We start from the raw sequence: 24,140 nt of genomic DNA, 5'->3' as shown, positions 1-24,140 counted from the left end.
TCTTTTTTTTTAAAGCCAGACAGGATTTGAGGTGAATTGCAAAGTGATGTCTTACAAATAAAAACAAACACCAATTCTATCTTTCCATTTCTAAAGCAAAAGCTAAATTAAAATCCTAATACTTCCTTTTTGTCCTGAGTTTTTAAAACATTTTTCCTTCTGCTGACAGTCTCTCAAATACTTGGGAGTTTTGAGCCTTAATTTCACTTGCTTTTTTTTTTTTCTGTCTTCTTCCTGGGCATGGCCGGTGACCTATAGCGTGCTGCTTGGCTGCTGGTAAAACAGGAAATGGGGTGAGTAATTTCTTTTGGCAAACCACTTCTATTAGAGAGTTCTCCAGATTTAGAGAAAGGAGAGATACTCTTACTATAACTTTTTTCCAGCACAGCAGAAATGAGAAACCACTTAATGCAGTGGACCTGCCAAGACATGTATGTTAAGAGAACATTTTAACCAAGCAATTAATGCTATATTTTCGAGGTCAAGACAGTTGCTTTCATATAAAGGTACTTCTGCTAACAGTTGTGGAATATGTAGACTGACTTCCCATGTCCTTGGCCAAGATTTCAGCTTACTTTATACCTTCAACACTAATCATAAGGAAATTCGTAATTGGGACGTGCTGTCATTTTATTTGGTTTTATTTTTTATTGTCCATAGCTTTTGCTGTATGTCTGACAAGAACTCTTTTATATAGACACCATTTGTCTATATAAATGTTGTGCAGGCAAGAAGTTGATTTTATAGTCTTGTTATGATACTGTTGTTCAGTTTACTTGATGTTTACAAAGGAGAAGATGGCAGCTGGTTTGTTTTTTTGTTTGGTTTTTTTTTACCTGGTTTGACCTTAATTGGGGTTTCTTATCTCTTTTTGCCTCAGAGTGTGATTATAGCTAGGATGTGGCGTTTCAACTTGAGTGCAGGCTGTCTGTCCAGCTGTACCGCTTTGAGTTAGCTTAATGGTCCTGAGAGGTGCCATGACGCCATCTGTGAGCCAGAATCTTCTTGTACATGAAAGACATAATGAAATACAGACCTCTTCAGGTTTAGCTTACATTAATAGTGACTGAAAATTGTTAGTCAGGTAATGGTGAAAAGTCAGTAGTGTAGCGAGAAAGATATTAGTGCAGTGGGTGCAAGTTAGTTTTGACTCTTCTTTTTTATACCTCAGTGTTTTGAAATCAATTTAAATGCTTGATTCTTTGTCTACTCCTGGACACTCCCATTCCTGGCCAAATGAGAACATATTAGAGCTGTTTTGAACAAATAAATTGTCTTTGTGGGCAAGAGGAAAGAAATCCACTTTACTCAAAGTTAGTTGAGGATACTGAGGATAGTCTTTGGTGGAAGCCATCTTGGCTGGAAGTACCATTTCAAGATATTCATAGAAAGCTAGACTAAAAGGTGATGAATCACTTCCCACTTTGAGACTAATTTAAAAGCAATTGTTTCATTAAATTGCTTGAGAGAGGATGAGACCCTGTAGGGCAAATATTGTCCACATAGCCTACCGTTGGTGCCATTTGTACAGGAGGACATGCGCTTTGCTCTGTAAGTTCCCAAACAAGTGGTTTGAAATCATATGCTGGTATCCTTACAGGCATCTGCTCCTTTTAATTTCTCTCTCCATAGGCAAAGACACAGCAGTCGAGGCCGTGTCTTGTACCTACAGAGGTAGTTGAGCGTGTCCCAGCAAGGTCAACTGAGGTTGTCATCTGGGCTTTTCCTTTTAGAAATTTCTGCCCACTGGAGTTCATGCCCTCCTTTAATGAAGGACTAGATCGCCCTTTTAACAATAAAAATAAGTCTAACTTTTTTTTTTAAAAAAAAAAAAAACAAAACAAAGGACTTCTGTGCATATCTCTTTCTCAGTTCTTCTCCAGGTAGACTCTGGAAAGACTTTTGCAACTTTTGATCTACCATGAAGCTATGGCATGAGTTTCCTCAGTGCGTGTTCTTTTACACAGGAAAAAAAAGAATCTATTTTTAAATGTTAGTGAAAAAACCACTGGCAAATTGAAACGGGGCAAAACAAAGGTAATATTTAGTCTAGAAGCTGGACAGGAGGCTCCTTAGCAAGTAGCACAGGTGCTGCCCTGCAGGATCCAGATACTCAGTTTACTTAAGCTGAACTAGATGTTGATTTACTATCAGAAGGATCTTGCCTCCATCTGCATGTACCTTCTGTCTTTCTTATGTTAACATAAGTGTTTATGTCACCGCCCAGAGAGCTGAAAAACAAAACTTCTTTTGGTGGATTAGGGTTTGCTTTAAATGGGATCAATGGACTGGTATTACTTACCATGCTGTGTAGTGTCAGCACACAAGTGCTGGCAGGAGTGCATGGCCAGAGGCAGGGAGGAGGCAACATAGTCCTAAACTGGCTTGAGCTCAAGTAGCTACACCTTTAGCTACTCCCTGCCAAACTCTGATGTGTTTATTGGGAAGCGTGTTACCTGGAATCCTGGTCTGGCCTTAATGTTTCCTCAACACTCTGTTAATTCAATACAAAGATTCAGTGCCATTGTAGGAGGTCTTGGAACAGCCTTTCATTCTTTCATGCCATGGTCTGTATGCTTAGTGCTTTTGTCCTTTTTTCATTTGTGTATTGCTTGTTTGCCTGGCACTAGTTCCTTAAGTTTTTCTTGAAATAGTATATATCATGTATCTATCTTTGACAGACTCCTGTGCAAGTTATTATTTCTTTGTGTATGTGATTCAGAAAACTGGGCCCTTCCTTGGCAAAGGATGACATTGTTCAGCTGAAAGAAGCTTATAAGTGGATTATTCATCCCCAGTTGTCAGAAGAGTTTTTTTTTCGGAAAGGTGTCGTATAAATAAGAAAACACTTTTTTCTGTTGTTTTTTTTCTTTTTTTTCATACGTGTTTGTGTGTGTGTATATATATTTATACACTTCTGTATATGAGGGGAAAAAATAAAAATATATACTTTTTTCCCTCATTAACATATAAACAAGTTGCACTGTTCTTATATTCACTGTGGGGGGAAGCAGGGGGGAAGTTCTTTTAACCAGAGATTAATACTGAGGGGTCCAATCTTCATTTTTGTACACACAGATCATTGCATCTTCTGAAACCATCGTAGTCTTTTGCTAAATCTCTTGCTCTTGGGCTGCCATCCTCCTTTTATCAATGAGACTTTTTCAGTTTTCTCATTTTCCAGGATCTCTGTTTTCCAGAGGCTAAGGAATTCTCACACATTCCTTCTTTGCTCTCCTGTTACTGCCAACACTGTTACTGCTCTGTGAGATAAATTGTTCAGGTTGTTAGCATGTTTAGTTCTATGGATAAACTATATTTCTGAAACGTACTGAAAGAGGAAAGGCTGGTCCTTGTTCACTTTAATGAGTGCTAGAGATAGGCGTGTTGGAACCTGCAATACCTGTAAGTAGGCAATAGAAATGTTTTTTCAAACCTTGTTTTCAACTTTCAGATTCTGACTAACATTCTTAAAATGTCTCTGAAATGGATTGACTGAACATGACATTCACATGCCAGACAAATTCAGAAACATCATCACCTTGAACGTAAAGTTTCTGCAAACACAGCTAAAATTCATGCTGAAGACAAGGCAGTCTGCAGTTTTTACTTGTCATTAGCCATAGGACTGACCCCAGGACTAGACTCACTTAGTCTGTATGTTGGTTTGTCAGCTTCCATAATAATTACAGATTTTCTTTTCCCAGGGGTGCTAATTGAAAACATCCCTTTTATGTTAATGAAGAAGGAAATGCTCAGTTACCCTGAAGATGATACAAAAAGAAACAAACTTCTTACATACCAAGTTAGCAAAAGCTCTACAACACTTAGGCACCGAGCCACTCCAGACATCATTGTACCATAAAAGTTACTTGTCTAGTGCTCTTTATCTACAAGGCACTTGAATATTAGCCAATCTTTTCAATAGCCCTCTTGAGGTATTCTGGTATCTGAATAACAGAAGTAATGAGTGTTGTTTGCCCAAGGCCAAAGAGGGAATTGGGGGTAGAATTGAGATTACACTGGAGTTTCTGGTCTAGCTGTCAATCCATTAGGACATGTTGCCTTTCTTTGCCCCAAGGCCATCCAGTCATTGCAAACAAAGCCCCTGACAAAATTTTACAGTGGTGACTACTACAGGGTTTTTATCTTTATTCCACGCTATGCACTGCTCTCCCAGAAGGTTTGTGAAGTTTAGTGACCGTAATAGGCTTTGAGCATACACTGTCTCTGACTCAGTTCCCCCTGTGCAAAATGGGGCCGGTATCTATGATGCGTAGGTCACTCATGTTTTTGAAGTGCTCATCTTTGGTTACTTCAGGCACACATTTTAAATGTCTTTAGATGATTTGTAGAATAAATGGGTTACTTTCTGTTTTGTCTACCTCTTTACTGTTTTCCTAATATTACAGTAAGGATGCTTGAGAATATCCTCCCTCTTCGTTTAACAAAGTATTACCTTCCTTTTTTCTTCTTTTTTTTTTTTTTAATTTAGAGTTTGTTTGAAGTTAGCGTGGTCTTTGCTCACCCAGAAACAGACGAGGAGTGCCATTTCCTGTAAGTTTTAATATAAATAACAAAAGATCTTTATCTAAATATTGTGCAACATTGTTGGTTTGGATTTGCTACAGATGAGAATATGCAATGTTTATAAACTAGAATGGGGCCTGCATCTAAACTTCCTCATATTCAGATAGAGTTGCAGAGCTTAAAGTTACACCATCTCTGTCTGGTTAATTCTGTGCTTTAAAGCCAATATGCAAAATCATCCAGAATTTTGATTTGAACTGGATGGAGAACATTCATGTAAATTGTTCAATTTCAGCCATTTTCAAAGTCGTTACCCTCTTCAATATAGCCATATCATTTTAAAAATTAAATTCAAACCACGTAGTTGCAGGTGGGAGAATCTTTTGAGGTTATGCCTAGGTTTTCCTGCTCTTAGAGGAGACATGGGTGAGAGGGAAGGGTTTGAAGTAAGTTAATGCAACTTAGCTGGTTGATTAGAACAAACAGAAGTTCCCTGCCCACTACGCATAGTTTTTGGCCTGGCCCAGTAGAGCATCTGCTGTACACAAAGAAGCTAAATATTTCTGTGAATTTAGCTACCGTTTAATCGGATTTCTCAAAATCTAGCAGTAGTATATTCTGGATAATTAGGTTCACTCTTCCTGTTTGCTGATGGTTCCTGGAAAACTTAAGTTTCACTCAGTTTCATCACTTGCGCTCCTACTGCAAGTTAAATTTTAGCATAGAAAGAGGCTTGGCATAGAATTTTGACTTCCCTGTTGCACGGTGACTTCATCTCTTGAGACTAAAGATTTCTTTTGCAGCCTTTATATATTTCCCTGATTTTACCTCTTCTGGCAATTTGTGATCTTTCTTTGAATGCCCAGTCTGCCACCTTCTTGGTTTTCAACAACTGCATCCTTCATTTGTCTTGGGGTGGGGGGTGAGGGAATGCATGCTTGGTGACAGACCAGGTATTAGGAAGAATTGATTACTGGTATTTGCTGAACATCTTTCCTTTCCAGCTTCTTCAAGACTGGGCAAAAGGGGGAGAAAGTAGTAGGGCCAAACTACAATTCTAAATAATGTTACCTGCAATGCTGTAAAAACTCAACAGTTTCTGGATCCTGCACCCTTTTGTTCTTATTTATTTAATTCTACTTGATCATTTTTTGTTTTCTGTAGTGCTCTTCCTTCCTCTGAAACCTCTCAGCTCTTCTTTTCAGCTCATCTTTCCTTCCTTTTTGTGACGTTTCAAAAATATTGATGTCGAGCATGTTATGGTGCCGATGTTAGCGCTCCAAGCGGAATAGTTGTAGAGGTGAAAGCTGTAAAAAAGTTCCATTCCGCATTCTAACTGCTCAGGTTTATTCCACGTGACCTGACAATATCCCTTTATTTGCCTTCTCTTTGTAACGTACTTAAAAAGCAATTAAGGTTTTAGACATTTTTCTGAAGTAACAGCATATTACCTAATTTAATTACATAGTAGTTTCTCAGGCATCAAGGCATTCTGCATACATGAATGGCTGGCTCTGGGCATATTCTGAGGCAATGGTTTGGTTTCGATGTAAATATGGTAAATTTGGCAATTGTCACAGCTTTAGTAATGACAGTCATGTTTTTTGTGGAAGCAAAGTAGGACCTTGTCTCAACCTGGAGAAGTCCTCCAGGTATGCTTTTGGGTGGGATTTCTAAGTATGGCATCTGCAATTTCTCATCTCTCAAGCTGTTCTTACACAATTATGTAGGTAGATGTGCTAAAATGACCCTTGGTTTGACATGGAAGATTGAATTGGCTCTTGTTACTTTGTATTTGGAGACTTATGTTTAAAGGTAAGGTAATATTTAAATTCTGGAAGAGGGAATTTGTGATGCTTTGTGTCACAAACTGGCCAGGCAAGTTGCTTGTATAGAAATAGCAAGAGGTCAGACCTGCTTCCTTATAGTCTAAAGTAGTCATAGAGGCATTGAAAAGCACCAGCAAGAAATGATAAATTGTGTTGTAGGCTAGAAATCATCTCTAACTGCATACATAGAAATCTACTAATAGGAACAGCAACTTCCTCTACAGTACTCAGAAAAAGTGTTTCACTGACTTGTGTTTCACTTTTGTGAAACAACCAATAGTTTCCTTTTGAAGAGGCAAAGCACAAATGGTATCGAACACCTAGGGTTACTTTTTCTGTAATAAATTGAATTTTCCTATCCAGAAGCAGCAGTTTGAATCTCTAGTTTGCAGTGTGCATTGTCTAAGAACAGCAAGTATAGATTTCAAGATGTCAGCAAATCTTGCACACAACTTAAACATTCATCATTACCTTTATTGAGAAGGAGTGGAAAGGACTGAAAGCTGAACTGCTTTCCATCCCATCTCAAAGCTGAGACACATTTGCGTTGGTCAGAGCAAAAGAGGCTTACACAGCTTTGTCCGTGATTTCTCTCTAGATCAAGCAATGCACACCTTCCACCATTTGTGGTTTAAGATAAAGTTAATTTTAAAATCTGCTGTGTGCTAAGCTGTGGAAGTGAGATACTGGACATATTGGTGCAAAGACCATGTGCATGCTATGCTTGTAAGTCTGTCTGTCTGCCTGTTCATTTCTTTTTCTGTAAGGGCAGCAGCTAATTTTCATTTCTGTATTTAGAGCCACGGCCTGTCCAGACTGTTTCAAACCAGCGAAGAACAAACAGGTAGGATCTCATAATTGTTGTATTTCTTTTCTGACATTCAGAATTTCACAGCAGTAGCTACAATGAAGAACTTATCTTGGTATTCAGTCAGTGTTTAATGTCTGGTTTTCCTTCATCAAAAATCTCTCCGGTTTTCAGTTGTCTGAAAATAAAGTTGTCTCCTTTATTCAGTTCACATTTCTCTGCTTAGGAAAACTAAGCGCTTGGTGCTTTTCTTTAGGTCATTCATTTTCCAGACTGTCTAAAGGCCGTAATTTTAGGAACGTTCTCTGTAAATACCTCCCTTAAGATCTAGGAATTTGATTGTCATGCATTAAACGTAGCATAAAAGATGATCCTCAAGCTCTCTGTGGGTGAAACAGTTCAGATAAGTCACATTGTGAAGATGAGACTCTGCAGACGAAAAAGAATGATCACACTGCAGTTTTCATGTCCTCTGATCTGAATGAAAGACACAATACATGCAGGATGGTTTTATCCTGTCTACCTCTGGAGGGGGGGAAGGAAAGAAAAGGGACCTTGCCACTTGTTGCAGGCCCTGAGCACACACACAATCATTGACAGAAAAGAGGACATGTAAGAATAAAAAAACAGTTGGAGAGAAGCTGATATAAGTAGGACAGTGGGTGTGATCAGAAGAAGAACAAGTAACTTCTATCAGAAGCCTGTGCAAGGCCTTTTCTTCTTTCCGGTGAAGAGTCTACCGACATTTGGCTGAGGCAGTCTGACCCAGGAATTCTGCCTACTCTACTCCACCTGACCAATAAATGCAAGTCTTTTTTTAGAAGGATAGTATTGTTATAACTCACTGCTTGCTGCATTGCTTTCCTTTAAAAGGGGGGAAATCCCCCATAAGGAGTTAAATCAGCAGGGCCTGGCTGTTAAAACCACACAGGCAACAAGATGTAGGGGAATCTAAAGGGAAAAATACCGACCCTAAAGAGCTGTCAGAGGTTCATCCTTACAAAGAAGCTGTGCTTGAAGCTAGCTTCAAGGGCTGTGTTAATCAGAGAAGTGGTATAAAAACTGGGTTCTGAGTGAAAATTTCTGTTCTGAGTGAAAATATCTGCTGTAGATACTTATTTAAACGTGCTGCTAGTTCAAGGGTTTTCCAGCTCATCTGTTCTGTGAGGAAGGGAAGTGCTATTATCTCTAGTTTATGCTTAGAAAGAGAAAGAGGAGCTTTCCTGAAGGCATCCAGGAACTCTGTGTTAGAGCAAATTGTCCCAAACAGCGACCTGGTATTTTCACTGTTTTTTCCAAATCCTCAATCCAGTTTGCAAAAAAGACATCATTAAATTGGAAATTCAGCAGACGGCCAGCAAGACAGTTAAGGGGCTGGAGCACATGCCCTAGGAGGAGAGGCCGAGGAACCTGGGCTTGTTCAGCCTGGAGAAGAGAAGTCTTTGTGGAGGACCCAACTGAATCTCCTCCTAGTACCGACAGAGAGGTTACTGAGAACAGGGAGCCAGGCTGTTCATTACAGTGCATGGTGGAAGGGTGAGAGATAGTGGACTTAAGTTGAAATGAGAGGTTCAGAGTAGATACAAGAAAAAACTTTTTACCATGAGGACAGTCAGACTGTGGAGCAGACTATGCTGAGAGGGTGTGCAGGCTCCATCCTTGGAGGATTTCAAGTCCTGACTGGATAAAACCCTGGGCAATATGGTTTGATCTCATAGCTGACCATGCTTTGATTAGGAGGTTCATCTAGAGACCTTCTACTGTCCTCAGCCTTGTTTCTCCTGTTCTAGGAACCTAAATTCTGTGTTTTCTGCCTTAGCCTCACTTGAGTTATCAACAGCAGCACCTGGCTATGCATAGAGGATGGTAGTCGTGGCTCCTGCCACTATTGTGCTATTATTACTACTTTTACTATCAGTTCACCCTTGTGAATTGATGCAGCTCGGAAACTGCCAAGCCGTACCATTCAGAGCCCTTACTTCTGAGTATGAATGAACTTTTGAACTTTATAGACAGGTATCTACTCAACAGTATTATTTTCAGAAGAACTAGCTGCCTACTGTCACTGAGATAAAAGCTGGGGCTTAGGTATACTTAACTTTTGGAAATGGGGAAGCTGGTTTAGGTTTCTGTTCATGGATTTAGGATTCTGTTTTTAATCTATTTTGCAAATTTGGACCTGAGCTCCCAAGCACTAGTTCTTTTGTTCTTGCTTTTGCACTTTTGTATATCATCTGAAATAAGATAGTTTCCAAAGATACACTTAGTTAACCAAAGGGCAGACTTAGCAATTGAATACTCTAAGGAGCTGGAGTAAGTTTATTTGGAAGCATGACAGTAACTTTAGACCTGCTGAAAGTCAGTGGCACTTGTTACTTTCTTCTGTGTAAAAACAGAGTAAGAAAACATATACTGCTGTTTGTACATGTCTTCTAGAAAGAAGGGGGCAAATCTTAGTTCTACGACTAAATGACTATTATGTTCCAAACTGTCAGCTATATTAGTTGCTTTCATGTTGTGAGTAAAGTTACTTGAATAAATTTAGGCAAAACTACCTGTTGCTCTTTGTTGCCCTATTAAAGTTAGGGTTAAGATAACAGTAAGTTCTTGCTGATACAGAGTTGCTTTTAGGTATAAGAAAACACAAAACACAAGTGAAAAAACTATATCGTGAGAAGCGTACGGTGTGTATGTTTTAGGGTTTTTTTCTTCCTTAGGCATATCCTTTCTTAGCTTCTCTTAGTTCTTGACTCATTTTTTTATTTCACTGTGCAGTCTGTTTTCACCAGAATGGCAGTTATAAAAGCCCTAGAGAAGATAAAAGAGGAGGATTTTCTCAAGTAAGTATATACTGAAACTGGTTCTTAGTATTGTGCTTTTGTATAGAATTAGGATGGAGAGGAAAATATTAGGTGGGTAAGTAGTGGTTGTTTAAATTCTGCTAGTTTACTGGTTAAAATGTGTTGCGTTTTCTATTCTTCTGGTAATAAAATGTCATTCCAGATCTTTTATTTAAGGAGTAATCTTAAAATGCTTGAATTAAGCCACAGAGGATGGAAAACTGGACATGACACAAATGATGATCTTTTTCCCATTAGTAGAAGTGCTTCATTGGTTGATTATCTCAGAGCTGCACAGAGGAGAAATTGTGGGACAGAGAGCTGCAGTTCTGCTCTGTGCTTTCGGCAGTACGTCACTGCAGATCTCTGGGCTGACATGGGATTTAGAACGATTAGAAGTGAAAACAGTTTGTTGTAGCATTGCCAATCATTTACATTCGAAAATCTTTATGTACATCCCCAAAACCACAGAAGAGATTTAGAAATCATGGAACTTCCTTCTGTATTTTGAACCTTAGAGTTTGTAAGGCAAACTTCTCTTTACAAGAAAGACTTTTTCCCGTATTTCCAAAATGTTAGGAGTTGAGTTTTAAGAAAACACCAAGTGCTGTAATATGGTAAAAATCACAAGCAGTGGGAAGACATGAAGAGACACTTTCTCTGTAGTTCGCTGTGCTTAATTGCACTAAGTCTTCGCAGCTCTTTTCTTTGATTTCCAGCAAAGATTTAGTAATAGATCCTGAAGATAGTTTTCATGCAGTATTTGATTTCATTATTGCTATAGCTATAGTATGGTGCGTCTTATTAGCACACTTTGGAGTGTTATACTTAGATAATGTTCAGTAACAGATTGACAAAAGTATTTTCAATGCGGTGTTCTTGGTTTGCTTAATGTTTATCCATTTCTCGGTGTGCCAGCTTTTAATGTGAATACGGAGTTTATACTGTAGCTGTGTGTGACTGAAGTCATCATCTTTCATGCCATTATTGCTATGGTGATGCTCCATCATGTTCTGATATTACTAGTCTTTTTTAATCTTTTTTTATACAGGCATTTTCCATGTCCCCCAAGTTCACCAAAGAACCTCTGCGTTGCTCTGGAAATTCAGTGCAATAATGGTGCAGTTTTTGTGGCTGGTAAAGTGATCCATTTATTTGCTGCTGTGTTGTCTTAAACATAACTTTGTAATATTGCCACGAGACCCAGAAGATGCTTGCTATTTGTTGATTCCTGTAATTAAGCATAAGGAGGAAAAAATGAAATCTAGCTCTATCCAAGAGTGGACTCTGAAAGGGGAAGAAATTATACTTGCCTTTGCTGAAGACAAGATTTGGTCAAAAGTTAGAAATTACAGATCAACATGCTAAAATCAAAACTATTTGCCTGCTCTTACATTGTGAATTTAAACTTGGAGACTGTGTGGTGGAGTATGGTTGAAGATGAGTGGGAGCTGCAGACAGCTGTATCAGGGCCAAGGTCGGGTTCCCATGTTAGGAGCTGCAGGAGGGGAGCATGTCACTTCTGCTGCTCCCAGTGTACACACACCTCCGTTCTGGATATTTGGGAAGATCCTGCTTTTCCTTGCCATTGTTTTTCTTTTGCTTTGAGAGATGGAAGAGTTTTCTCTTCTAGAGACAGCACAGGATGATGTGAAGATTTAAAACGACTTTCTTTGTGCCCGTGCTCATTAAAGGGGCTTATCCAGAAGCAGTTCATGAAACAACGAATTTTGCCCTGTTGTCGAAGCTTGCTCTCTCCTTCGGAAAACCTTTATCCCTGCAAATCCTGCGGTTGTAATATGCCCCCTCATAATAAGCATGTGGTTTGGGAAAGGCACTTCCGCACGAAATAAGCTCCCAGCAGTGCCGTTCACTTGCTTGGATTTTGATTTGGATTCAGAGGTTTTCACCATCTGGATTTGTCTGCATATTATTCCATCCAAAAATGCCAGTCTTAATGGGATTAATAAAGGTTAAATTTTAGAAAGCTTAGCTCTTTCTAATTCCCACCTCCAAACCAAGAGATAGCATCTGAAGTAATTGGGTGAGTCAGGTAATGCAACAACATTTGGTGTCCCTGAGTTGAGACGATTCAACTTTTCTATCACCTGCCTGCAAGAGTACCTACCCTTCCCCTAGTCCTGTGTATAAACAACCACTTATTTAAATATATGCAAACAGATTATTTTTAAAAACCCTACAATTTTAATCCAACATACTATGTTTAAAAGGATGGTACAAATCCTGACTAAAGGAAAATGTAAAATGAAAAGAAAAAATGCAGAAGTGAATGTTCTCATGGCAGGCTAGTTGGTGTTCTGTACATACCTGTTTCTTATTTTTACTTACTGATTAGACAGTTAGATGTACATTTTCATGAGTCCAAGATATCCAGTGTCTTTTAGCCTTTTCCAAACACACTGTTTTATTTTAGGTTGCTTTGCTGGATGGTTTTATCAGAATTCATCTGTATGGAGAAAGAGACAGAGGGTTAGCTTTCTGCATGTGATTTAATACCGGTTTGGCAATTTATAGTTTATAGCTTGTTCCAGACAAAACCAAAAATAACCCAGGCAGGATGTTGTTTTTAATTTTTGAATAATTAAATCCAGAATAGAAGAATTTATTGAGTACAGTGCAGTTATGTTGTTATTACAGCAGTTTAAATGAGACAGGATCTTAATTTGTAAGCACAGTTTCAGAGTTGGTATTGCCCTCTTGACCTTATCTTTGGTGTTCACTGAACGCTTCCCCCCGCAACTTTTTTTAAAGGTTCAGGAGAAGCTGTCAAACCGAGAAACACCTTCTGGTTTTTTTAACCCACTCTTGTTCAGATGAAAAACTGAAATTATTAGAATGGGGAGTCGAGAGAAAAAAAAGATCATTTTCCTTTTTCCATTTTATGGAAAGAGAATTTAGCAGTGCGAAGCTGACTTCCGAATGATTAGTCATAGCACTTTCATTATTTGCCCCAGTGAAACAGTATTAGTCAGTTTCCCCATTTGTTTGTGTGGGTTTTTCTGCAGATCGAAATGCAAGGAGGAAACGTTGTTAGAAATAGGAAAATATGATACTGAAAACCAAAAAAATGGAGATGACAGAGGCACAGTATAGCATAGCTTCTTTGAACCCCTTTTTTATTTTCTGTATGCAAGGTTTCACATTGAAACTTGTTTGTGCAGGGGGGTTATTCATTGTTCTTTATGAATGAGTTCCTTGTTTTGTGCATATTTTCACTTCTTATAAAACCTGTCAATAAGAAAGCTCATCTTGGTCATCCGTGTCAGACTTGTTCTTTGTTTATAGCAGTCGTGTCACGGGAGACGGCAGGCTAGTGTGACATAACACGAGACTATGACTGGAATCAGTCAGAGGATGGCAATCTCTTTACATGGCAACTTTTCAAGGTTCCTGAAATTTGTACTAGTTCATTATTGAGACATTTTGCTCGCATGGTTTTCCTTGTAATGAGCCAAGGCATTTTAGTTTGGATTTCTTTTGTTAAATGTTCAGACAATGGCAGAACTTGGATTGTAACCTGAACTACTTGATACAGGGGGGTGTGGGAACTTCTTCACTTGGGACTTACATACATTGGTGGACAGGCATATGTACAGCACTAGTTTGGTATATGGGAGGCTGGTTAAAGACCATGGTCTGATTCAAAAAAATTATTTTTCCATTCGGAGTTAAGTTGACTCAGACTAGGCACTTGAACCTCTGGGTTTTCACTCCCAGTTGTGTCAGGCTATATACAGTTTTAGTTTTATGGTAATACCTGAAGGTAGAACTGCAGCGATTCTCTCTACCTTTAAGTTGCCCATCTCGGATACTGTGAAACTCTCAGAGGTGCAGCAGCATGCATTTCATACAGTTGCTGTAACGCTCTTGCCGTAAAACAAGTTTAAGCCTGTAAATTTATTTTCACAAGGCTCCGATGAAAGTTAAATGTGTTGTGCTGTGCAGTACTGGAGCTTTTGGCCATTGCTTTAGAATGATTACAGGTAACATAGTTGTTTTTTACAGGAAGATACAACAAATATTCAAGGAATTTACCTCAGACTCCCTGGATTATTGATGGGGAGCGGAAGCTGGAATCTTCAGTGGAAGAACTGATTTCAGAGCATCTAATGGCAGAATTCAAAGCAGATAGTAAGTATCTAGGAGATCTTTTACCATATATATTTTTCATCCTTACTAGAATATTTTGTCTTAGTAGCTACTAATGTAATACAAGAGTGTAATGGAAAAAACCTTGTTTCCTTATCCCTCTCTTATCCTTCCAAGTCCAAGCTTGTAAACTTTTTTTACGTATGATCTGTGAGTAATTAGCTGACTGCTTTGTTTTATGCAGTGTCTTTTATCCTTCTAAAATATCTCCTCAGTTGATCTGATGATGCAAATATTATGGTTTTAATGTGGTGGCATTTTTTCCTAGCCATACTTCTTAACGGTTGATAATTCATAAAATGACTGTAACAAGAAGGTTTTTGCCATCAGTGTTCCATAATATCTGCCTAGTCTTTGACCCCTTCGTATTTCTTACCTTGATTAATTTATTTTCTTCAGTGCAGAGAGTTCCACAAGCTAAGTGCTTATCCAGGTATTATCCAGAAAAAATAATCACTGCCCATCATTTGTCATCTACTAGACATGGAATTAGAGACCATTAGAGGCCCAAGGAAAAATTGCATTAAATATTAATTTGGAAAAAACCAGCTACTTTCCCCTCCTCTCCTCCCTCCTCCCAGTGGATATGTTAGTCTGAACAGTAGGAAAATCCTCAAACCACGTCTTTAGGCCAGGTACTATTAACACCTGATTTCAGCTTGTGAAATTACCACAGGTGACTACCAGAAGTGCACGTGCAGTAATGTTGAGAAGAGATATGAATGAATAGAAAGACCATTGCCAGTAGGTCAAGGGAGGTGATCCTTCCTCTTTATTCAGCACTGGGGAGACACATCTGGGTACTGGGTCCAGTTCTGGGCTCCCCGGTACAAGAAAGATGTGAACATACCAGAACAAGTCCAGTAAAGGGCTGTGAAGATGATTAAGGGTCTGGAGCATTCCCAGCTAAGAAAATTCTGATAGTATGACCAAAATACGCCTTCATGACCATGGAAGATGGTTATGTAGTTGCCATAATATGACCAGAGAAATGAGAGATAATAAAAACTGAGGAAATTTTTATGCGCTCTTTATGTTTCCTATGGAGGAAAAAATCTTGGAACGCCTTGGAATTTTCAGAGGCGCTTTGGAATAGAGCTGCAAAGTCACCTCTAGTGCAGGATTTGGTCCCCCATTCCTCCTTCAGGCAAAGCTTAAAGGTGGAAGGGGTATGATGAAGGAAACTAAATACCCAACAGTACATTTTTATAGCTTGAAAGATGAAAAAACCAAATACACAGAGGTTACTTTTCAGTTTGGACTTGAATTTTCTTCCTCTTTTATCCAGGTGTGTGTGACTAGCAGAAATGTCTCTGAAATCTTTGGAAACCGTGGGTGTATTTAGGATAAAAAGTTGTGTTTTGGAGGAATACAGCTCAGTGTGGTTTTATTCATAGACTTGAAGTAGCTGGATAAGAAATGGACAAAATTAATTAGTAAGTGGAATTCCTTTAGGATGGTACTGCTTTTTTCCGGACATTTTCAGGGTTGTCGTGGTCACATTCAGGCCAAGGCACTAGGAGTGCTCTTCAAGAAACTTGTGAACCTGATGCAATAAACAATAACTCTCGCAGATTTTTTCAAATACAGCGCAGGCTTCATTTTATAAAGATAGCTCTTCAAAGTATATTTGCAAACAAGTTTAGAAAGAAAATGTTTCACTTTTTAAAAGTGAAAGTAGTAAATTGTAGAGTATTAAAAATGTAAAATAAAATCTCACCTCCTTTGTTCATATGTGTTACAGGCTTTAATTTTTCTTCGTCTGGAAGAGAAGATGTGGATGTAAGAACACTAGGCAAAGGTAAGGCTGGGAACATCCCTGGTGAAACACAGAAACAAACAAAATGGTTAACCGAAGCTACTCTAACAGATCTTGCTGAATGCTAAGTGCATAAGTGTGTGATTAGGCATGCTTTGAAATTTTATCTCGGAAACATTTTAGTGATATTTATGTATTTATTCCCAAAGACTGAACAGTTTCATAAAACCAACTGAAAGAGAAGCCCCTTTTCAGTGTCCTTGGCTGCACAGATGCATGGAAATGCATAGCTTGTTAGGAATATTTTATTTTATTCACTTCCTATTTTTAAGCATTTATGTCAGGCTGATTCCTATCTTGTTTTCTGTTGGATCCTTCTACTTTTCCTCACTGTCACTGGGGAGTGGGGAAGCCTTATTTTCTTCTTGAACTTGGGTCCTTTATAAAGGTCAGTTGCTTTCCAAAATGCTGAAGCTACTATAGCCAAAGGAGGAGGGGAAAGAAAAAGGAAAAATTAACAATGATGTGTTCCAGTTGCTGTCTGATTTGTAGTGTAATTCTTGGCATTGCTTATACTGGGGATCATCCCTGGCCCTGAGCACAGAAAGTGCAGCTATTGCAACAGATGTTTAGCTGAGGGAGCGGGATTTAACATTATCTTGCACCTGGGCATTGCTGTAGGTGACAGAAAATAAGCTAATTAACTTTTTTCTTATTTTATTTTTTAATTAGCACAGACTTGTACAAGATGTCTTCTGGGAAGTCATAATTTGCACTTATTGCTGATACTGGGGTTTAGTAGCCAAAAAAAGTCCCTTGTTTCTTTCCTTCCATCTGATGCTACATCCCTAAACCCGCAAGTCCTATCCCTGTTTGCATAACAGCAGACAATCTTCACACCTTCCAACCTTACTGCATAAATTCAAACGTTAATTTAGAACAACATGTTTTTATGTTTTATGACTGTGCATGTTGCCAGGAAGGCCCTTTGCAATTGAGCTTGTGAATCCTCGTAGAATACATTTTACTGCTGAGGAAATGAAGGGACTTCAGCAGGTAAATCATTTGCACCTCATGGAACTCATAAAGCATGTGTTTCTTCTCTAACTGAGCAGTTTTGCTAACTGATTCTTTTTTAAATATCACAGACAATTAATAACTCTTCAGACAAAATACAGGTTCGAGATTTACAGCTTGTCACCAGGTCAGTATTTATCATCACTGGCAAGGGATTTCGAAGTGATGCTTTGGGAGTTTTGCAAGCATTCTTGCTCACAGCACTATATAATTATGCTTATGTTATGTGAGTAATTAATTTCTTTTGTTTAGAGAGGCAATTGGTCGTATGAAGGAAGGTGAAGAGGAAAAGACAAAGACCTATAGTGCCTTAATATGGACAGACAAAGCAATACAGAAAGAAGATATTGCATTTCTAGATGATATCAAGGTATCTGTAGCTCATTTTGCTAATTTATGTAGTACTTGTCCTGGTGTCTTAAGGGAGAGTTTATATACATGCACCCACGGACATAGCTCTTCCTCTGCGTTTGGTGTTTTTTTTTCACCGGGTTTCTCTTGCTATAGGGACCTTCATACCTCCCTTCCCCCTTCTTATACTTCCTTACTTCTCACCATTGTCATGCTACCAATATAGCTGGCCGGCTGTTAGCCAAGAAGACAAATTATTGTATAATGTCAACCTTCCAGTAGACCGAATAATAAAAAGTAGTGAATGGGAGAGGAGGAAATCTGGCACACACACACCTTTCTTTACCTTAGATAATGTTTTGCATAAGTGAAAGGAGCGGAGAAGATCTTTTGTTCTGCAAGCTCTAAAGCCATTCTTCCACAGCTGCAGCAATTAGGAGTTTGAAATGTCTATGGAAAATAATGCAAAGAGGCCTTACAAAGTGCTTAAAGTAACAAGCACGCTGTGTTCTTGAGAACTTTCTCCAAATGTTGGTCAGAGAGATACTGCTGAGGGAGAAGTGTGTTCAGTTTTTGTTGAACTGCACCATTTCCTATGGGTCTTGGCCATGAAATCATTCTCGAAGAAAGGACTTGAGCCATTACAGTTCAGGGAGACAACTGTTGTGAAGCTTTTGGTTTTTGCATGCCCACTCACTTCCTGAAAAGTTGCCTTTCAAACTGCTGCATCTCATTTGGGAAAGGGGGTGGGGAATGAACTTTTAAAAAGGCTGTTATGAGATCTAATCTCCTTTCGGGGTTTTTTCCCTCACTTTTATTTCTAGGGGGTTGGCTGTAGTTTAGACAAAGCATTTTGTGGGTGGAATCTTTTTTGTTTTTTTTTTGATTGCCTTGAGGCTCTCAGTGAGCTTCTAAATCCTGGAGTCATTCCAGCAAAGGACTATGGAGATTTCAAGGTTATTCCTCTGTATTTGTGATTCCATTAGTTTGTGTTCATATGAGGCCTTCTCATTTAGCCTTTGAGAGGGCTGTCCTTTTTTCCTATGATAAACATGGAAAAAATTAGTCTTGCCTCAAGAAGATTACTCAGCTACCATAATACAATATAAAAAAAGATGTGATTGGTTAACAATACATACGACTCTTCCAATCTGTGCAGTATGTTGCACATTTCCTTCCTCATTTATTTTGTTACCTCTTGTAACAGGAATTAAAACTTGACCAGAAGACACCTCTCCGGGTTCTTCACCGAAGGCCTCTAGCCGTAAGATGTCGGATCATTCACACCATGCAATCTGAGTACGTAGACGAGCATCATTTTCGCCTGCATCTGAAGACTCAAGCAGGAACGTATCCTTAGATGCCATTACACAACGCATTTACGAAACAGCTTGCTGATTAAGAGTAGTTTGGGTAATGGGAGGTTTCCTGCTTTTATCGCTGCGGTGTTTCTAAATCCCTGCTCTTCAGCAGTCATATGTTGCTGCATAATGTTTGCTTTTATGTCAGAATTTCACATTCAGGCTTTTATTCAAAAATGCTACTCGTGTGTATGTATTTTTGTGATGACCAGTCTGATAGTTTTAAAGTATATGATAGCTATAAAAATGTACTGGTTAAAGATATGCTTCTTCTAATTTAACTGAAAACTTTTCACCTTAGAAAATAAGCTTTTCCTCAATATTTAATGCACTGCAATGCGTACTGTAGATTGCTGCTACTTATAAATTAACAGTCTTGTCATAAAGTCACCGCTCACTTTGGAATAAAACAGAAAATACAAGTCGATAGTGCAGTTTTTGGCATTAGAGTCAGAAGCCAAGAATTAGGATGTCTTTTAAAGATGGGTGTGGGCTTAACAGGACGTTCAATTGGCTTAGGAGTAGAAAAAGACACTATTTTTGCTTTGAGCATTTTTCACCATACTCTTTTTTTTTTTTCTTTTGATTTCTTTGCGGTAAAATATACCTTTCCTTAGCCAGTATTCCTAGCTACATTAAGGAATTTGTGCATGGAGACTTTGGAAGAACAAAGCCCAATATTGGCTCCCTACTGAACAGAACTGCTGACATTCTGGAGTTGGATGTAGAAGTAAGTTGTTTGCTATTTATCTTTCCTGGAAATTAGTAACGTAGTTGCATTTGTGAGATGGTTTCAGTGGAATTGCTCTAACGGAATCAACATTCCTTACCGCAGTTAATAGAAAAATTGATGTTAATGCAAAAATAGTGGTTTGTACCACACTGCCACGTGTGACAGGCTTCCTTTGCTGAATTCATGTCGGGGAGGGATGGGAGGACATATCATGAATTAATGACACTTATTATTAGCACCCAGTGGGACAGAGCTTAGCAATGTTACATGTACCACATCATTTCTTTTCAAAACTGGGTCGGATAAAAAATAGGAGAGATTTGACTTCCTGTTTCAGTGCTGGTTCAAACAGCAAGATATTGTATCTGTTCACTTGCTGGAGTCAGATGAAAAAACAAAATTTGCTTTGGTTAAAAGAATGTATGTAGAGATGTGGATTTAATATTTAATCTAGTGGTTTGGTTTATTTAAAACATGGGTTTTCATTTCAAGTAGCCAGAGATCAGCATGGTTGTGCTCATGTATTTCTGGAAAGCTGCCCACGTGTTACATTTTGCGGAACAGACTTGCAGTTTTTTGCATATCTTTTGTAGGATAATACAGAAAGAGAGCTTGCAGAGGGCACTTCAGTTGCTTCTGAAAACAGGAACACCTGACCTGGGGCTCGGGCTGATAAGCATCGCTCTCGTATGGATAGATGTCGCGACAGTTATTGGACATAACTGTGAAAGATGTTGGGGGCCTTGAAAATAATTAGTCATCTTGCTGATAATGCATTTTAGCTCACCCTAAGAGCCTAATCCTTTGATGAAGTTGTAGGTCAGGCAAGGAGCGGGTATGATTAATGTAGGCAGTCTTGAAGCCAAGGTGTTTAATGTGCTGTGTTGCGATCGCAAATGGTGATACTACGGTAGTGTAGGGTGTTCTGCTTTTGGAAGAGGGTGAGCAACAAGTTTATGCCCAAAGGGAATTGGAGATGTAGCCTCAGGGAGGCCAGGGAAGAAAGACATAATCCAAGTTGTAGTAATTACGACATTTGCTTCTAATAAAGTGTCAGGCATGTTTTGTCCCTTTTGACTAACAGTCAGGATGACCACTACTGATGTTGCCGAGATAATTCTTGCACATAATGCTTGACAGCTTATTCTTTTAGTCTGATCTGCTCAGGAGGCAGATTTGGGGACAGGTGATGGTTTTCTCCTTGAGCCTTGCCTGCACTGCCCGATACCTGAGTATTTCTGTGGCATCAATCAACAAGTTGTTTGTTTTCACATCATAATGGCCCATCTGTAGGATGGGTAGAAGATGGAGATGGATCATGTTTCTAATTAACAGTTCTGCAAATGCAGCCCAACATCAAATGATTCTGGGAAGTAGTAGTACAAGGAGTTGTGATTCTGCTTTATGAAGAAAACCCAGCTCCCAGGGAGCTCTCGCCAGACACACATGGTGTCACTAGAAGGTGGCTGTTTCTTGCCACTGTCTCCTGCTTGTCTTGTCCCCTGCCTCTTATTTTAGTGTCCTTTATTTACTCTGTTTCTTTACACTATTAGCCTGTAGCTGGCAAGCATAGAGTTCTGATAGCAAGTCTCTTTATACGTGTAAAATACCGTGTCTGCTGATTTTGCCTTTGTTTTTTCCTCCCTGCTCTTCTAGTCTGTTGATGTTGACTGGCCTCCAACCCTGGATAATTAACTTTTCAAGTTGGGACGAGGAAGAAGCAGCAACGCTGTCAGCAGCTGGTTACTGAACACTGTACAGTATTACAGCTTGGTTGCAAAGTATTTCTGTTGAACATTTGGATCATGTTGATCTGCCAGAGGATACTGATGCTTTGAATCAACTTTAAACACTCTGGAACAGGTAGTGTTCATTCAATCTCTAGCCTTATTTTAACTACTTCTGTGCATACAAAGATTTTGGTAAGCTAGTGTATTGTTAGTAAGTCGTTTTAAAAAACAATTAAGAAAAAGATAAATGGTGTAACATGTGCAAATGGTGTACTGAGCAAGTACATCAAATATGCTTTCTGCAGTAGTTTAAAATGTTTTAATTAAAAATAACCCTCCCTCCAGCCATAATTTTTTTTTAACTCTTTTTATATTGGATGCTGCAGCTTTCTTGTCTGGATGCAGGTAGCACTGAGTTACCTGAAACCCAGTCCTAACTTTTTCTGAGCGCTATTCATGCAGGAGTATTTCCCAAAAGTCAGGGATTCTCTGAAACCAGTAGGATAGTGCCTGGAACGAGGCAGCACTCTGCTCTCTGCTGACTGCTTTTTGGTCAGTGCCAGTTTTAGGGATGGGCCCATTTGTCTCCCAGACAAAGCAATTTTCAAAGGGAAAAAAAGTTTTCAGAGGAAACTTTGCACTTAAACCCAAGTTTTTCTCATTTAAAAACATCAGCAATGCTTCCTAGAAACAACAGTTGAGGTACTTGAGGCCGCAGCAGCTCTCTGGCCTGGTTACAGACCTCTTCGGGCATAGGATTTCCCCAGTTGAGTCACCATATATAAAAAGATTGGGAACTCCTGGCAGTGGTGCACAATGGAAATCTGAAGAAAAAATAGGAATACCAAGAAGCCCAAAGTACAGGCAAATATAAGAGGTACTGAAGAACGTTGTTATTGAGAGAACAAGTCAGAAATAAAAAGCTTTGGTTGTAGCATAGCACATTTTTTTTCTAGTATCCAACCTTGGATGGATGCCTGGAAGAGTTGAGCATTGCCTAGGAACTTGCCTGGAATAGGGAAGAACTGAGGGGTTTTTTTTTTTTCTCCTTTGCTTGTGTTATTTTAAATGTTTCGCACAACACAGGGGCTGGGCAGCAGGATTGTTTTTATTTATTCGCCAGGTCCCACCACCTACATCTTTAGGAAAAGCCACTTTTATGCCTGTATCATGTTAATCCATTCGGAAGGTGCTTCTGCTTACTTGAAGTACAGAAGAGAGTTAAACTATTGACAAGAAATTAAGGTTTGGAATTTAAGGGCTCTTCATTAATTTAACATTTCAGAAATAAAGAGGGTAATATTTGCCAAGACAAACCACTGTTTGGGAACAGGGAGGATTACTGAGATGTCCTACCTTCAGTTCAGTAGTGCCAGGACCTCATAATAGAACAGCTGCATGGTAATTTTAGCTGAAGGCTCAAAAAGGCATTAATAAATACATTTTCTAGGAGGTCCTAAAAACTGATCTTGAAAAATTAGTCTAAATATTACACACACTGCCTGTGATGGGCTGTCAAAACTTGTCTCTTGTCATTTGTTTTCCTAGTCCACTGTAACGTAAGCATGGTGGTAGTTCAGAAGCTCACAAAAAATAATAGGAACATGATTCAGACACTAATATTTTTTTGGTTTTAATCTTAAAGCTGTTATGAGCAACAGATTCCAGGAGTAGTTGTCTCAGATAATAATCTGTACCCAGAAAGGAAGTGTCATGAATGATGGAAAACTTAAGAAACTGAATTCAGAAAACAAACAAAAGAGAATTTCAGTCTCGCGTCTATGTGATTTCTTGAAACTCAAAGTGAACTAAAATATGATTTATAAATTCCATAAACTACAGGGGAAAAAAAAGGTAAACAAGACTGCACTATGGACATGACAGGTATCAGAAGAGCTGTTGCAAGGGGGAAATAGAGCTCACAAAGCAGAAGCAGAAAGGACTCCTGTCATAGTGCAAGGACACTCGAGGCGCTCCCATCCACAGCTGCAATATGCTGTACGTTATCGTGGTGACAGTGGAGATCATGTTAAGAATCAAAGTGCAGATTAACAAGGCTATAAAGATTACACTAAATGTGCTGAGTCTAATCTCTTCTCCATACAATGTAGAGATCCACCAAAAATTCCCAAATCGCTTATTTTTATGATAAATGTAAAGTATCCCAATGAGGGGGAAAAAAAGCTGATGATGCAAGTATTGCTACAGCATCTTAGATAGTTATTGTTCAGTGATCATGTGAAAATATGAACATGAGAGATTAAACAAAGTTCAAAAACAGATTACAAGTCTGCAGTTTCTAATACAAGGTAAACACTTTGAACTATCATAATCTGTAATGAATATTGCAGCAATAATATTAATGTTGTACTTAGGCCTTCATCTGCTTTTTAAAAGTAAAATACCTACTCATGAGTACTTCAAATAGTATGTTTTGTGAAAATAAGATTTAGTCTTCTTCATGAAGCATGTGTGAAAGAGGTAGGTATTTTCTAGCATGTTATGTGAAAAATACTAAAAAATGAGGTCCAGCGTTCCTTTGCGCCATCCTTCTTTGCACTGAAAGGACTCAAAATAAAGCCGTTGTATTTCTCCAAACAAATACCTACTCATGAGTACTTCAAATAGTATGTTTTGTGAAAATAAGATTTAGTCTTCTTCATGAAGCATGTGTGAAAGAGGTAGGTATTTTCTAGCATGTTATGTGAAAAATACTAAAAAATGAGGTCCAGCGTTCCTTTGCGCCATCCTTCTTTGCACTGAAAGGACTCAAAATAAAGCCGTTGTATTTCTCCAAACAACCGGTCACCTATAATGCCCCCCTCCCCCGACATTTTTTTTTTGCATCAGCTTAGCTGAACCTGGAGAAAGCTGTACCAGTAGCCCAGCTCTAGGTGAGCATGAAAGCATCTGTCCTCTCTGCCCCTCTGACTAAAAAGTCAGTTGCTCTGC

General features: G+C 38.8%; 1 protein-coding gene across 1 annotated transcript; it reads left to right on the top strand.

Annotated features, from left to right (window-relative positions):
• Positions 1-258: 258 nt before the first annotated feature.
• On the top strand, positions 259-21,153 carry PUS10 (pseudouridylate synthase 10; the record flags this gene model as incomplete). The annotated part of the gene is made up of 14 exons (XM_009574273.1): positions 259-293; positions 2,723-2,831; positions 4,496-4,557; positions 7,158-7,203; positions 9,943-10,007; positions 11,059-11,144; positions 14,034-14,159; positions 15,922-15,978; positions 16,916-16,992; positions 17,085-17,140; positions 17,266-17,383; positions 18,572-18,714; positions 19,356-19,455; positions 21,115-21,153. Coding segments are annotated over 14 exons (1,119 nt in total), but the record flags the coding sequence as incomplete, so codon positions are not given.
• Between the last annotated feature and the right edge of the window lie 2,987 nt (positions 21,154-24,140).

Source organism: Fulmarus glacialis, unplaced genomic scaffold, assembly GCF_000690835.1.
Source record: "Fulmarus glacialis isolate BGI_N327 unplaced genomic scaffold, ASM69083v1 scaffold14853, whole genome shotgun sequence".
In the NCBI taxonomy this organism is placed as follows: Eukaryota; Metazoa; Chordata; class Aves; order Procellariiformes; family Procellariidae; genus Fulmarus; species Fulmarus glacialis.
Note: the sequence above shows the minus strand (reverse complement) of the source record. Positions and strands in the feature narration are given on the sequence as shown.